Source organism: Eulemur rufifrons, chromosome 15, assembly GCF_041146395.1.
Source record: "Eulemur rufifrons isolate Redbay chromosome 15, OSU_ERuf_1, whole genome shotgun sequence".
Classification (NCBI taxonomy): domain Eukaryota; kingdom Metazoa; phylum Chordata; class Mammalia; order Primates; family Lemuridae; genus Eulemur; species Eulemur rufifrons.
Window position 1 is genome coordinate 44,967,525 of NC_090997.1, and position 16,748 is coordinate 44,984,272.

A 16,748-nucleotide genomic window follows, 5' to 3' on the forward strand; every position below is an offset into this window, starting at 1 on the left:
AGTGCAGTTATCTTTCTGATATAATGACTTTTCATTTGGGTAGATACCAAGTAGTGGGATTGCTAGATCAAACGGTAGGTCTATATTTAGTTCTTTGAGAAATCTCTGTACTGTTTTCCATCTGGGTTGTGTTAATTTACATCCCCATAAAAAGCATGTCAATGTTCCCTTTTCACTGTATCTACATCGACATCTATTGTGTTTTGACTTTTTACTAGTGGCTATTCTGACTAGAGTAAGATGGTATCTAATTGTGGTTTTAATTTGCATTTCTCTCATGATTAGTGAAGTTGAGCATTTTTTCATATGTTTATTGGCCATTCATGTCGTCTTTTGAAAAAATGTTCATGTCTTTTGCCCACTTTTTAATGGAGTTGTTTTTCTTGCTGAATTGTTTAAGTTCCTTGTAGATTCTGGATATTAGTCCTTTGTCACATGAATGGTTTGCAAATATTTTCTCCCATTCTGTAGGTTGTCTATTTACTCCATTGATTATTTCTTTTGCTGTGCAGAAGCTTTTTAATTTAAGTCTCATTTGCCCATTTGTGTTTTTGTTGGCATTCGCTTTTGGAGTCTTAGTCATAATTTTATTGCCTCAGCCAATGTGCAGAAGAGTTTTTCCTAGGGTTTCTTCTAGATTTTTTTATGGTTTTGGGTCTTACGTTTAAGTCTTTAATCTATCTTGAGTTAATTTTTGTATATAGTGAGAGATAAGGATCCAGTTTCATTTTTCTGCATATGGCTATCCAATTTCCAAGCACCATTTATTGAATAGGGTGTCTTTTTCTCAGTGTATATTTTTGTCTGCCTTGTCTAAGATCAGTTGGTTGTAGGTATATGGCTTTATTTCTGGGTTCTCTCTATTCTGTTCCATTGATCTTTGTGTCTATTTTTATATCAGTACCATACTATTTTGGTTACTATAGCCTTGTAGTATAATTGGAAGTTGGGTTAATGTGCTACTTCCAGTTTTGTTCTTTTTGCTTAGGTGTATGGTCTCTTTTTTTGTTCGATACGAATTTTAGGATTGTTTTTTCTAGTTCTGTGAAAAATGAAAAATGACATTGGTATTTTGATGGGAATTGCATTGAATCTGTACATTACTTTGGGCAGTATGGTCATTTTAACAATATTGATTCTTCTATGAGCATGGGATGTTTTTCCATTTGTTTATGTCACATCTACGATTTCTTTCATTGGTGTTTTATAGTTCTCCTTGTAGAGATCTTTCACCTCCTTGGTTAAGTATGTTCCTAGATATTTTAATTTTTTTGGCAGCTATTGTAAATGGGTTGAGTTCTTGGTTTGGTTCCCAGTTCAGTCGTTATTGGTGTATATAAATGCTACTGATTTATGTATGTTGATTTTGTAACTTGAGACTTAATTGAATTTATCAAATCTAGGAGTGTTTTGGAGGAGTCTTTAGGGTTTTCTAGGTATAAGAAACATCAGCAATCAGATAATTTGACTTCTTCTTTTCCAGTTTGGATGTCCTTTGTTTCTTTCTCTTGCCTGATTGTTCTGGCTAGGACTTCCACTACTATGTTGAATGGGAGTGATAAGAATGGGCATCCTTGTATACTAACTTGTTCCAGTCCTTAGGGGGAATGCTTTCAACTTTTCCCTATTCAGTGTCATATTGGGTATGGGTTTGTCATATATGGCTTTCATTAATTTGAGGTATGTTCCTTCTGTACCTAATTTGTTAAGGGTTTTTATCATGAAGAGATGCAGGATTTTTCTGAATGCTTGTTCTGCATCTATTGAGATGATACGGTTTTGTTTTTAATTCTATTTAGATGGTGAATCACATGTACTGACTTGCATATGTTGAACCATTCTTGTATCCCTGGGATAAAACCCTCTTGATCATGGTGAATTATCTTTTTGTTGTGCTGTTGGATTTGGTTTGCTGGTATTTTTTTTTTTTTTTTTTAATTTTTATTTTTTGTTTGTTTTTCAGCTCATCAAGGGGGTACAAAAGATCAGGCTATATACGTTGCCCATGCCTCCCCATCCCCCCGAGTCTGAGCTTTAGTTGTGTCCATTTCCTAGACAGTGCACATCACTCTCATCATGTAGGTGTGCACTCCTCCCCTCCCCCCACCCCATCCCCCCCAGAGAGAACTTCAAACGTGTCCATTCCCCAGGCAGTGCGCATCGCACTCATCAAGTAGGTATACACCCATCCCTTCCACCCAGCCCCGACCTCTGTCCAAGTTTGCTGGTATTTTATTGAGGATTTTTGCATCTATGTTCATGAGGTATATTGGTCTATAGTTTTCTTTTTGCATCCTTTACTGGCTTTGGTATCAGGGTGATACTGGCTTCACAGAATAAATCAGGGAGGATTCACTCCTTGATCTTTTGAAAGAATTTCAGCAGACTTGGTACCAGTTCTTCTTTGTACATCTGAGTGCTTCTCTTTTTATAGTTTTGTGAGAATACATGACAATCAATTGTATGTACTGCACAGTAATAGGGGAAAATTCTGATCTTGATCTCACAATTCTTATATTTGAACTCCAGCTACTCATTAGCTATGTGTATTTAATAAAATCACTTACCTTATTTAAGTTTCAATTTTCTTATATATAAAGTAGGGTATTAATTTCTAGTATGATTTCTTCATAGGGTTAGTGACAAGCAGAGTTTGTTCAGCAAGTGAAAGTGACTTGAAAACAATTATAACAAAACTTTTGTAAATGCAAATAATAAATATTACTGTTATGACTTTTCTGCTATCATAGAAAATTTAGATAGCAATATGAATGTATCATTTTATATATATTATGTATTATACATGCTCTATATATTTCTGTGTTACATAGTTGTATAAACATGCCTACAATTAGAGTGTCTCATTTTGTACCCATTTTCTATACTCAGCTTTCTAAGAGATAGACTTCAAAGTATACACCAAAGAAATTTACGCTCTTTGTATCTTGACTGTTTTGCTCTAAGAATATGCTTTGCTTTCTGCTCTGATGAACTAAACCAGCCGTTCTCAAACTTTAGTGTGCATAAGAAGTACCTGCAGGGCCAGTTAAAACACTGATTTCTGGGCTTTATCCCCAGAGTTTCTGATTTCATAGCTCTGGCATGGGGCCCAAGAATTTACATTTCTAGCAAGGTCTCTGGTTATGCTGATGCTGATAAGTCTGGAAACCACTCTTTGAGAACCACCAAACTAGAGTGACTCCCCAGATGGAAGCGTTTGTTATTATTTCCCATTGCCTCATTTTCTTAAGTGTAGAACTAATCTGTTAAATTCCCACCTAAACAAATGATTCAGCTCAATTTTCCTTTGGACTAAAGATTTTTTTAAAAAACCTTTAACTCCCTCGAAATTACAGACCTATTAGTTTCTTAGATACTGCTTCAAAACTATATGCCAGCTTTGAATTTAATAAACTTCGGGAATGAGTTTTTTAAAAGTGTACTTTTAAATTTAAAAATCCAGCTGACTGAACCATGTACATTTGTAGGAGATATCACTAGGAACTTCAAGCTAGGGAGGGACATTAGAAGGCCATGTACAACTGATGAAATACTAAAAATCTTTGTGCTATGTGGAAAAGTTAGATTCAGTATCTTTCAGGTGGCATTTAAAGTTTTATTCTGACTAATTAAGTTTCATATCTTTATACCTATTTGCCCAACTAGTTTTTAAATCCATTGAGAAGGAGAAATAAATATTGAACTTCTTAGAATTGTAATATATTATTAGAAAGATAACCTGATTTACTGCCCTCATTTCCCAAATGAAAAACTATTGCCATAAGAAAGGAAGTGAAATACCTTAGGTCACAGAGCAAGTTAGTGGTAGAGCAGGGACTTCTTTTGACCATTTAGTATGCTTATCATGGTGATTCATAAACAAAAGGCACAAAATTAATATCTTTGATGGAGACTTGCCTTTCACCTTTGCCCCCACCTCTTTCTGTTTCTTTTGACAGACCTAAAGGAGGGAGAAAATCTCTTAGAAAAAAACAATAAATGGAAAAGATAAGGAAAAAGGAAAACAAATTTAATCAAGTCAGCTAGGCATTTAGCCTACTATGTCAGGAATTAATAATTTAAATCCAAACCCTTCAAAAGTGCTTCTCCTGATCTGAACTGATGGAGTAGGAGTACTGAGGGAAAAAAAGGTAGAGATAGATGAAAGACTAGCACTTATGCCACATAAGAACTAGGAGAAAGCTATGATTTGTCATTCTATTAGACAGCAGTAATATGATAAGTGAAGTATGAAAAATACTGCTAGCCAGAAGTTTTTTCTAATGAGAAAAACAAGGCTTGTGTATAGCAAAATGATAAATGAGAAAATGGTGTGTTCTTAGGCAGCTGATCTCTCTTAATCCTAAAATTCAGTATAGTGTTTTTTACCAGTTTTTAATGATCAGTGAATTGATTGAAAAGAAATTATAAAAATTTATGGTTGTTTTTATATACTTTGTTTAATCTTCTTGGGGACACTGTTCACCCCATACATGAAATTCTAGACACAAAAGTGATAAATACTATGGAAAGTAAAAGAGAAATAAATGCAAAAGCAAAGCATCATGGCAGATGTAATTCAGCCTAGCCATTTTTTCTTTACCTCTATATATAAGTTTTACATATATATTGGCTTCTCTTCCAAAGAAAGCCACTAACTCAGTAATGATAGGGGCCCGTTCATATAAGTAAACAATAATATATGAATGATTTTTGAATAAATACAAGACTGGATTGATGAGGTTGAAGGTGACTGAATTAAGAGGGTATATTGCAAGTGTGGGGTTTTTTTGAGACAGAGCCTCACTCTGTCACCCTGTCTAGAGTGCAGTGGTGTCATTGTAGCTCACTGCAACCTCAAACTCCTGGGCTCAAGCAATCCTCCTGCTTCAGCCTCCCAAGTAGCTGGGACTACAGGTGCGCATCACCATGCCTGGCTGATTTTTCTATTGTTAGTAGAGACGGGGTCTCACTCTTGCTCAGGCTGGCCTTGAACTCTTAAGCTCAAGCAACACTCCTGCCTTGGCTCCCAGGGTGCTAGGATTATAGGCGTGAGCCACCACGCCCGTCCTGTCTTCTTGTGAAAAATTAGGAAATCTAGGCCACATCTAGTGAGACAACAAAATGGTTACTCTTATTTAGAAGAGAGACTGAGTTCATTAGTTAGTGAACTTCATTCATTAATGTACTTCTTCATTCAACCAATGGTTTTTAAGCCTAGTATGTGCTGGGTATTAATCTAGGTGCTGAGAATAAGAGTGAACAAAATAGACAAAACTCCTGCCTTCGTGGAGCTTACATTCTATTAGGGAGACAGACAGTAAACAAGATATAAAAGTAAAATATTTGTTAGTGATAAGTGCAAAAGAGAAAACAATGAAGCAGAGAAGAGCAGTATAAAATTGCATGTATGTGAGAAGTGAAGTTGATATGTTAGATAAGGCCCTGACTGTGAGAAGGTGAATTTTGAGGAAAGACCTAAAGGAAGTTACAGAGCTTGGCAAGGAAGAGAACTCTAAGAGAAGTGAAAGTGACCTGAGGTTGGAGCATGTCTGCCATATTTGAGGAAGAGTGAAGAGGCTGCTGTGTATTTGCTCTTTTTTTCTTACAGCAGAGAAATATTTCTGTTCCTGTCTGTCTGTATCAAAAATCATTAAAGACCAAGAGTTCTTCATGTTTCAAGAAGAATAGAGAAAGCATATCTCTTTGGGAAATAATGCATATTACTAGATAAAGTGTATCTCTATGGAAAAAATCATTCTAAATATAATTATGAAATAAAATGGTGATAGCTATGACTAGTGTACAGAAAATATGCCTGAGGAAAAATTAAATGAATGGGAAGTAGGATTAAATTTCTACAGGCTTTATTTTCACATATGCATAGTGTGATCCTGCTATAACATCTTAAATGGGAAATTTTCTTATACATCAAAACCTTTTACAGGTTTTAGTTATAAAATAATGTCCATGAAGTGCACTGGGAATTGTTGTCCTAGATAAGTAAAGGCAGATACATATTTACAAATATGTATCTTAGTATGATAGAGAACTTAGAAGAAAATGGTAATCATTTGTGATGTTTTCTGTTGCAACTGATAAGAACACAGATATAAATAACAATGGAATCTTTCATATGGAATCTTTCCTAAGTGGGTTCTAAAGTCAGCACATAAGGCAAAGATGTGGGAGGGTCAAAATTACTTCTGATTCCTGTTCCGCAGACTGAGGATAAAAGAAAAAAAATTACTTCTGAAAAATCCCTTAGAAAGGTACAACAGACCTTCTCTCGTTAAGTGTACCATAGCCAGATTTTTCCCATGTTGGAACCAGACCTCCATGTCCTCAACTGAGCATCAGATGAAATAGTCTGCCATGTTGTATGAAAAAAACAACCACCCCAAACATTTTTTAAATGCTAAACTCTACTCAGTACAGGGATGTACCACACAGTGAGAAGTATGAAGGAACTAAGGCCACCTGGGAGAAAAACATGTTCATATACCTCATCTCACATTTATTCCAGGGCATAGTTCCTTGAGTGTGCTACGTTATACCGTAAAGTATTTCTTTTCTCTCTTCATCCAAGTAAATTCAGTGAAGGTACTCAGTTCTACTGCAACACCCAGTTATTTGTACATACAATTACTCCACAAAGCAAAAGAAACTACATTGTGCAAGTAGCATGAAGTATGATTATTAGTCTGTAGTAGATTTCATTTTTAGAATATCCCCCCTGTTTAAAAGCTAATTAAGAATACATCAAGTAATGGCTTTATGCAATCTCTATGTTATAGCTTACCATAAAAATAGAGTTAAAGTATACTCACCCAGTGGTGGTTTTATTACCCTTTTATTATGGCTACTTTTGTTATGATAGGAGACCTAGATTTTTAATATTACCAATCATCTCAAATAATGAGAAGAAAAAACATTTTGTTATTAAAAGCTTTTCTTTCATTTGCCCTGTGCTTTCAAGTAATGACCCATAGATTGTTGACCAAGGAATTTATTTCTAAGTGAATCAGAATTTAGAAAAAATGTATTTATTGCTTTATATAGGTTAAATTTGCTTGAATTTATTGATATCTGAGGTATTTATTGCGTGGTTGACCACTAAAAATAATGAGTATCTGTAAGATCTTACTGAAATGAAAGACACAGCCCAGTATTTAAAGTCCTTTGACTTCTTAGGTGAGAAAAAAATTTGAAGACAATGCCACAGATCATAATCCTTTTGAGAAAATGTTACAGAAGTAAGCAATTATAAGAGGAATTAAGGCCTGAAAAATGCTTGATAGGATATATTGTTTTAAAATCATTTGTAAACTATTTCAGGAGGTTCTGGAAAACAATACTCCTACCCCCACCACAAAACCTTTTGAAACTGATTTGTGAGATAGTTATCCATAGGTTTCATAAGACACTATCTCCCATATCATACTTGCTATATTCTAAATTTTAAAGCTTGTTGGCTTCAGATTTCTCTTTTTGAGTTTGTTTTTTTTTTTCTTAATTGGTAAAGTGAATAAAACCAGTATTGGAGATTCTCAGCAAGAGGCAGGGATTTATCAGAATCACCTGTGGTGTTTCTGCCCTAGTCTTATTGTCTTCCCCTTCAAACACACTCTAGCAATATTTTAGGAAAAGTGTACATCAGAAGCAGAACTTCAGCAACTGCTAGATTGGTACTGTGCTCTCTGTTGATCTTCTCACTCTTCTGATGCTGGTGAGATGGAACATATGAGGTGATTGGCACAGGCAGGCATCTTATAAGGTGCTCTCTTGCACACTTGTATAATAATTTTGGGGGCAGCCAGTGTATTGTGGGAATGCTGGAGATACCGGGAGACTAAATTACAGTATCAATTCTGGTGTGTGTAATATATCACCAGACTTAATACTAAATGAAAAATACCCAGGCTTTATCCTGGATTTTATGTGTATTTCAAATTTTCATGAATTAAGAAGGTTGATTTGTAATTCTGAATCTTCTTTGCTATCATTTTTCCAGAAATTAATGTATATCCATAAAGTAGATTTTATTATTATGCTCTTTATTAGCTGACTTACATATTAAATAATGTATTCTGTGATTTTTTAGGAGGAAACACAATCATTACTGGAAAACCTGCATGTTTACCATACAAATTACTTCCTGGTTTTGAGATGTCTTCATAAGTTCACCTCTTCTCTTCCCAAGTACCCGCTGGGTCGACAGGTAACCAAAGCCTCTTCATTTGGAATCTATGAAGTAGAAGTATTAGTACTTTCTTGCTTTGATTTCTGTAACATTCAGGCATCAGAATTTGAAATGGATCCAGTTCTTAGGAGAGTAAAATCTAAATCCATTCTAGCCGTACACATGTAATTGAAACAATATTTTTAGGTCAGATGGCCACAGCTGCAGCCACATGAATTCCAGAGATGTTGCTTCCTACGATGTATTTGTGCTGAGGCATTTAAACTTTCCTACTTTAATACTTCTTTGTCAGTTATACTAAGAGAGTTGGTTCTCTACTCTTAACTGGAAAAAGCAATCTCAGAATGCTTAATGGTTAACCTTGCATTGCACCAACAGTTAAAAGAGAAGCAGTACTTCTTCTCCTTGAAAAATTATGATCAGCTGGCCTTTGTTTCATACCATAAACTTATGAACCATCTGTAGAGTAGATATTAATGGAAGAAATCTATATTCCTAAATCTTCAGATCCTTAACTAAAAGTTTTGGAGAACAAATACCAGTGTGTACAAGTGACTTGTTTATGAGGTGATTTCTGCTATTGAGATTTTAATGAGCCTTTTTTTCTCACCTTATCATTTTCTTATTGCAGAGTGACCAGTGATATCAACCAATCTCAATATTTTACTTATTTAACTTTTATATAAACTGCGTTCTTATAAGGGCTGATCCATGTGATATATGCCAAGTCTATTGCCATGTAAAGAAAATGGTTTTTAGTAAGATTTTTTATGTGTCGATCATATATGGTTTTGCCAAACTAGTATTATATATACTTAGTGTGTCACTTTTGGTTCCTCACGAATGTGCTGTTCACTTACAGATCAGAGAGTTGTACTGCATATGTTTAGAAAAGAACATATGGGATTCAGAGGAGTATGCATCCGCCCTGCAGCTATTGAGGTAATATTTTTTTCTGTTTTTGTCTGCTCTAAGCCTGCCAGTAAGTAGCACCTTCTTCTAGAACTCTGCCTGCCAAAGAGTTTCATAAGTAGTCATGTTGTGTCTAAGAATATTTGTATATGTCTTGAATTTATGCTTGTAGCTTATGCTGTTTTTAATGTAGCAAACATCCATTTCTTTGCGGGTTTTACCTTGTATTTGAACTTGTGATTTTTAAAGGAATACCTGTGATTGTGGTAAAATATTGACACTACACTAGAAGAGCTTAGCTGTGGATCATTTGAATGCAGCCAGCTTGACATCATGGCAGGGACGTCATAGAAAGTGAGCTCACTGTGGCCCTGACCTGGTTGAGTGGAGTGGAAGAACAGCATCATTGGTTGATATGCACCCAGTGGTCACTGCTGACCTTGAATAAGAGCAACAGGGAGTAGTCAGTGGCCATGATGTCTTCCCCCACCTAAGGTGGCTCTATCCACATCAACATTGGATAATTCATAAATTATTTGTCTAACATTGTATAAATAAGATATCTTAGTGTTATTATTAGGTATCAAAGATCACTTACTGTCCCTGACAAATATGCCTTTTAAAGTTATCATTTGCATTTCTCGGCTTTACTTCTTATGTATGTGGTGACTTTTCAGTCTTCCATAGTAATAATGACCACTTGGATGATGAGAAAGGAAAATCAAGTGTGAGCTAAGTTTCCTCACATAGTTTTGTAATTTTCCTCAGTGGATATAAATGCTTATGTGAAAATATTATAAAGAATCTAAACACTGAACATTTAGTAAGTCTTGGTTTTCCTCTGGACCCACAAGAAAAGAACAGATGGGTACAGTAGGAAGAAAATTCGCACTGAAAACACTTTAAGTCCAGAGACTTAATAATACAAATATTAGTGATCTAGCAGGTGTAGTTTAGATAGGAAAATAATTTCATGCTATCTGGAAGAATAACTCCCCATAGAAACTGGATTGCCACTGAAAAATTGTTTTATTTCATTTTTTAAAATCACAATAAGACATTTCTATATATTTATAAACTTATTTCAGCTGGAATATTTCTGAGACTTCTTTTGCTTTCTATTCAAGTAAACACACCTATTTTAAATACCAGCTTGATTCTTGCTAGGTTTTCTCCTTCAACCTTTGCGATCAGTGATTGTCTTTCCTCTCCAGGGAGTTGTTCCCAAATTCATAGATCCCTCTGTCAGGGAAGAACTTATTCTTTTCCTTCTGAATCTCCCTGGCCCTGGTAATCTTGGGGTACAGTCAGGGATTAAGAATGCCAATTCTGTCTATAGCCATACCACCCTGAACGCGCCTGATCTCATCTGATCTTGGAAGCTAAGCAGGGTCAGGCCTGATTAGTACTTGGATAGGAAGAATGCCAATTCTAAAGTAGGGTAAGGAAACATGAGTAACAATAGTAATGGTGACAATAGTAACCACCATTTATTGAAGGCTTGTTGTATGCCAGGCATTATATTAAGCACTTTCAGTACATTTTCAAATCCAATACTAGTAATACACCTTTATGGTAGATATTACTAGCCATACTTTTCCCTGAGGAAACTGAAGCACAGAGAGTCATTAAGTGACTTGCCTGAGATTACTTGGCTGGTGAAAGAACCAGGATTCTACTATAGGTCTGACTTCTACTATAGAAGGTACTGTTGTACCTTCTATTCTTTGCCAAAATCTAAAATATGGATTTGGGAATCTGAATAAAGCAGAAGCAAAAAGTAGAAAGTGAGATTTCAGTCATTTTGCTAAGCTGGGGTCAGAAACATAGGCAGTCAAAAGCATAGAAATGTAAAAACCACTAGATATCAAATATAGCATCTACAGCAAGGACAGGCAAGAGTCCGGTCACTACAAAAGAGGAAGGGAGTTTGGAACCTCCAACTGGAATTAGTTCTTTCTCCTTTGTACAGATTAAATGTGGACAAGAGGTCAAGGACACTTTTCAATTTAGGCATTCTCAATAGGCATTACCTGAATTCAGGAGACTAAACATTCTTCATTGCCTGTTTCAAACTTCAAGTCATGAGGGAAAAGAATAAAATGATCACTGATTGATTCTTTGGGAAGAAAAACTGATAAAGCATTATTAGAAACACAGTCTAATAAAATTTCCAACTTAAATTTTTTTTGTAAGAAGCAGCTTAAAGGATTTTTCAAAAAAATCCTTTTTACAGGTTGAGCATCCTTAATCTGAAAATCTGAAATTCAAAATGCTCCAAAATCTAAGACTTCAATGCTAACATGACACCACAGGTGGAAAATTCCACGCCTGACTTAATGTAACAGGTCACAGCCAAAACATAGCCACACAGTACACAGTTTATTCAGCCTGCTGTTGTTTTTGTTGTTGTTGTTCTTTTACAGCTGCTCCAGGTATTCTGGTGGCACTGCTATGCTGTTTACTTCCCTGAATGCATTATTTTTTTCACTGTGTTAATGGTATGTCATATTTTTTACTGTTAAGCACTTAAGTTTGAATAAGTATAAGAAAATGATTGCTTACCAGTAGCATATAAATTCAGAGTCAGGAATGGTGGTGATGCCTAACAACCACAGATTGTCTACCTGGGTGGCTAAGATAGTGACACTTTTGTTTTCTGATGGTTTAGTGTAAACAAACTTGGTTTCATGTACAAAATTACTAAAAATATTATATAAAATTACCTTCAAGCCATGTGTATAAGGTATATATGAAATATAAATGAATTTTGTGTTTAGACTTGGGTCCCATCCTCTGGTCCCAAGCATTTCGGATAAGGATACTAAACCTATATGTGGAAGCTGACGTGCTTAAATAATTATAGATCTACTTGATGAAATATTTGGTGATCATTTAAAAAGTATTTGCAAGGGCTTTGTAATAATATAGGTCAATGTTTATGTCATATGTTCATGAGTGAGAAAAGACCTACAGAATTTTATATCATAGTTATTTTTAAAATGTATATGCAACAGACATTTATGTTAGGGGGAGCATGCTAGTGTGCCTTTATAATATCTGTCATAATTTGACATGAGTGCAGTGTTTCTGCATGTGTTCTTTCTGTAGCCTTTCCTCACTCAATCAACTCTTGGAGCATGAAGACCACATCCTTATATGGGATATGAGTTGGTTAATTTTTCACTCAACTCTGTGTCATTATATAAGTGTCACTATATAAGGATATATTTAAGTTAAAAAGCCTTTTGGGAACAGGAAGTATTAATAGTAAAAATGATGCCAACACAGCAGTGAGCTAGGTTAGGAGTACAACTGTTTTTCCTAGTCAGCTATGAAAGACCTTAAGAGGAAAAATTTACCCTCCTTTTGGAGAGAATTTCTAAGCAGTCATCTAGGAATCAAACACTAAATCAAGAATTTTTCAGACTTTAAAAATTCACAAAATCTTATATAAACAATAAAATTTTAAGAGTTAATATAAATCATAGAGTCCTCAATTTGTAGGAACATGATATATCAGCTAGACCTGAAGAACACTACACTCTCATATTGATAGCAATGGATTCTTGGATTGGGTATAATGAAAAATGTGCCCCACTTCTTAGGGGAATTGATTCTGTCCCCTACCCCTGTCAATTGAGAATTACTTATTTAGAGTTATCCCATTTTCTTTCAAGTAAGGAAATCAAGGCAGGAAACATTGACTTTTCTGCAGTTGGCAGAGCTGGGATTTAAATCTGAATCTTCAAAGTCCAGTGCATTTTTCATCCCTGTGCCAATTATTTATTCCATAAAAGGAAATTTATGGGTTGTGGCTAGTAGTCCATGTTCAGAGTGTATCCATAATTTTAAAATGAAACCAGCAGAGCAAGCTTCTATAGATTCAAACATCATTCCCCCCACACCCCCGGATCCTGACACTAGTCATATCAGCACAGAGTGCAGACATATAAATGAAAGGAGCCACAGTGTCTGGTCTGCTTATCCCAAGTGTAACTTTATGAGCTTCCTACAGAAACAGACTTAGAAATTGAAGTTGATTGATTGCTGAAGGAATTTACTTTGGGCTGAAAGGAATTATTCTAATTTCTGCTTTTGACTTAAACAGTAATATATTAGCAGGTCTGCTCAACTTTCATTGAGTTAAAAAGAAACATGATCCAAGTAATAACATTTGATCACTTCAGCTTAGTTGAAAGAGACTAGAAATTTGGAATCTAAATAATGTATTATTTCTTGACTTTGCAGGTCAACTTTAGATACTTAAAGATCTACTTAGGAAAAATGACACAGCTCCACAATCTATGATATGCTTCCTAATGTGGTAATAATTTAACTTAATGATTGTCTAGATTTATCTATGCAGGAGTATATAAGACTGCACCATTAAAATATAATTTCTTTTAGAACAGGGAATGCCAATCCTGAATTTGCATCAGGTCCTCCACAATTACCTGTAGCATTGTGGTGAAATTAGGCAGACAGCTGAGTTGTTGAAACTCCATTTAAAGCAAAATATGTTGATAGTTACTGGTTTTTGAGTAAAGATTTTCAGGCTTTAGAGTGCATAAGAATTAGCTGAGGTGTATTAAACATGTAGATTTCTGCTCTTTCCCCAAAGATTCTGATCAGACTGTTGTGAACCCTGGTGTGGTGGTTCAGCAGGAATCTGCATTTAACAAGCTCTCAGCACATTCAGACAGATGGTCCAGGAACCATACTTTCAGAAACACTGTTCTAGAAAATAAAGGGTTATAAGAGGGGGGTAAACAAAAAATTGAGGAAAAAATGAAGCCATTAATGGAGAATTCTTTATTTGTGGAGAAGCTGAATGGCTTTAGGTAGTTGATGTCAAATTGATTCCAAAAACCCAAGGTATTCCACTGCCAATACTGGGCAATGGTTTTTTATCTCAGTAAAGAGAAAAAGTGTGAATTTGTATTTAAGTTTTTCTTTATTAAGCATTTAGTGCCTACTACCATTTTTCTGCTAGTAAGACAAATCGGTAGTTAAGAAATATTAATTTTAAAAACTCAGAAATAACCAATCAACTAAACTTTGACAGCTTTTTATTTCTTTCTTTCTTGTGAATTCAGGGTTATAGAGTTATCCCTTGATATCTGGGGTGGATTGATTTCAGGACCTCCCGAGGATACCAAAATCCATGGATATCACAGTATTTATTTGCATATAACCTATGTACATCCTCCCATATACTTTAAATCATCTCTATATTACTTATAATACCTAATACAATATAAACACTATGTAAATAGTTGTTTTTTTGAGACAGAGTCTCACTCTGTTGCCCTGGCTAGAGTGAGTGCCGTGGCGTCAGTCTAGCTCACAGCAACCTCAAACTCCTGGGCTTAAGCAATCCTACTGCCTCAGCCTCCCGAGTAGCTGGGACTACAGGCATGCGCCACCATGCCCGGCTAATTTTTTGTATATATATATTTTAGTTGTCCATATAATTTCTTTCTATTTTTAGTAGAGACGGGGTCTCACTCTTGCTCAGGCTGGTCTTGAACTCCTGACCTCGAGCGATCCACCCGCCTCGGCCTCCCAGAGTGCTAGGATTACAGGCGTGAGCCACCGCGCCCGGCCTAAATAGTTGTTATACTATATTGTTTAGGGAATAATGACAAGAAAAAAGGTCTGTACATGTTTAGTACAGACTTTTTCCTCCCCTATTATTTTCAATCCGCATTTGGTTTAATTCACCAATATCTACAGATATGGAGAGCTGACTGCACTTTTAAAAAGTATATGAGTAAAGTATTTGTATATTTTAGCTTACTAATGTTTCCAACCATATGATGGAATAAAATTTATTCATTTTGACATATGATGTTCCACAGAAGAACATGGTGTCTTACAAGGGCACCATGACTTCCAGAAGCTCGCCCAGATGAACCAGTTTGAGAACTGTTCACCTTAGAAAAGGGGCCTGAGTTCACGAAATTCTTTATCATTGCGTGGTCATTGCCTCGTTTATCCATTCAAAAGATGTTTTTTTTAATGCTTGATTCGTGGAGCCACTGATCTGATGACAAAGATGACCTTGGCCCTTACCTATACAAAATTTTGGCCAAGTGAGAGATTCAAGTGGACAAGTAGACAAGTAGCTACAATATAGAGCGGTAAGAGCTGTGACGGGTAAGGACTAAAGTGCTAAGGAACCAATAGACTGGACAGTTAACCTCTGCTTGTGAGGTCGGACAGCTCCTCTGAGGAAGTGTCATCTAATATGAAATATCACGGCTTAGGAGGAATTACACATACTTTTGGTTTCTGTTTCATTGTTATGATCAGATATAATTACTTTGTTGTGTTAGTTTTTGAAGAAAATGATCTCTGTGAGTAGGTTGTTTTCACATACTGTTTTTGTTTTTGTTTTCTTTTTGTCTTCATTGGTATAATACATTTGCAGATTGAAGTTCTAAGTATTTTTCAAAGCTGCTTTTTATAATGATGATGTCTTTTGAACTTGAGAACTCATTAGTCAGAAGATCTTTGCATTAGCTATGGATTGGCCAGTTTCACCTTATAGCCTGTTCTCATAATCAGACATTTATAAAATTAGCACTTAACCAAACATTTTTGGCTTTTTGCATAATGAAGCAGAACACTCCATTGCCCTGCAGGATGATTGCTTTTAATGATTGCTAAATGATTCTCTTTCTGTCTTACTCAAGAAAACTTTTTTTAATGACAACTATAAAGAGCTTTTAACACATTAAGTATCACAGGCCTTTTTCAACCATTTATCTGATAGTGATATAATCATTTCTTAATCAAGTTGGTTAAAGATAAATAGCTCTTTTATAGCATTGATGTGACCTATCTTAGACATTTTTTTCCTTTCTGTTTAATCTCACATGGTAGCTTTCACACTTCATTTTTTTCCTTTCTGTTTAATCTCACATGGTAGCTTTCAGGCTTTTTAATTCTGATATTCTCTTTTCAATTTTATTCTTTTAAAACAAAATGTTAGTTGGATTGCACCAAAAGTGGAAAGCATTGTCTCACTGTCTCCAATTCTCTCTTAAACTGATAACAATTAGGTGTTTGCACTTCATCAAAACTAGTTTTATCAAAGTCACCAGTGACCTCCATGTTCCAAAATCTAATGGTCAGTTCTCCATCTTCATTTGCATTAACCTATTATCAGCATTTGACAGAGTTCATTACTCCTTTCTTAATGATTTCCACGACTCGGACTCTCTTGGTTTCCTCCTACCTCATTGCACATTCCTTCTTAGTTTCCTTTAGTGCTTTCTCTTCTCCCTGGTATCCTAACATTACAGTATACTAGGGTTTAGTAATAAACCCATACCTCTCTCCTGAGTGCCAGATTGTTACGTCCATCTACTTAATACCTCCACTTGGCTGTCCAATACACATCTCAAAATTAACATATCCAAAATTGAACTCCTGATCTTCCCCCTGAAACCTGTAATTTTCCTGCAGTCTCTCTACTCTTCCAATTGTTCAAGCCAAAAGCCTGCGCTCTGCCTTTAAATTTATCAAGAATCAGATCTTACTGGTACCGCCAGGGTCTAAGTCACCTTCATCTCTTACCTGAGTTATGGCAATAGCCTCCTATCTGGTTTCTCTGATTCCACAT

At 35.5% G+C, this 16,748-nt stretch overlaps 1 protein-coding gene across 3 annotated transcripts in view; it reads left to right on the top strand.

The window, feature by feature from the left end:
• The window catches only part of ORC3 (origin recognition complex subunit 3), a 63,065-nt gene that overhangs the window by 29,873 nt on the left and 16,444 nt on the right, over nucleotides 1-16,748 (top strand). For all 3 annotated transcript variants that reach the window (XM_069487653.1, XM_069487654.1, XM_069487655.1), the window contains 2 exons: nucleotides 8,105-8,221; nucleotides 9,066-9,145. In XM_069487653.1, coding sequence (XP_069343754.1) covers nucleotides 8,105-8,221; nucleotides 9,066-9,145 — 197 coding nt within the window. The remainder of the gene's footprint in view (nucleotides 1-8,104; nucleotides 8,222-9,065; nucleotides 9,146-16,748) is intronic.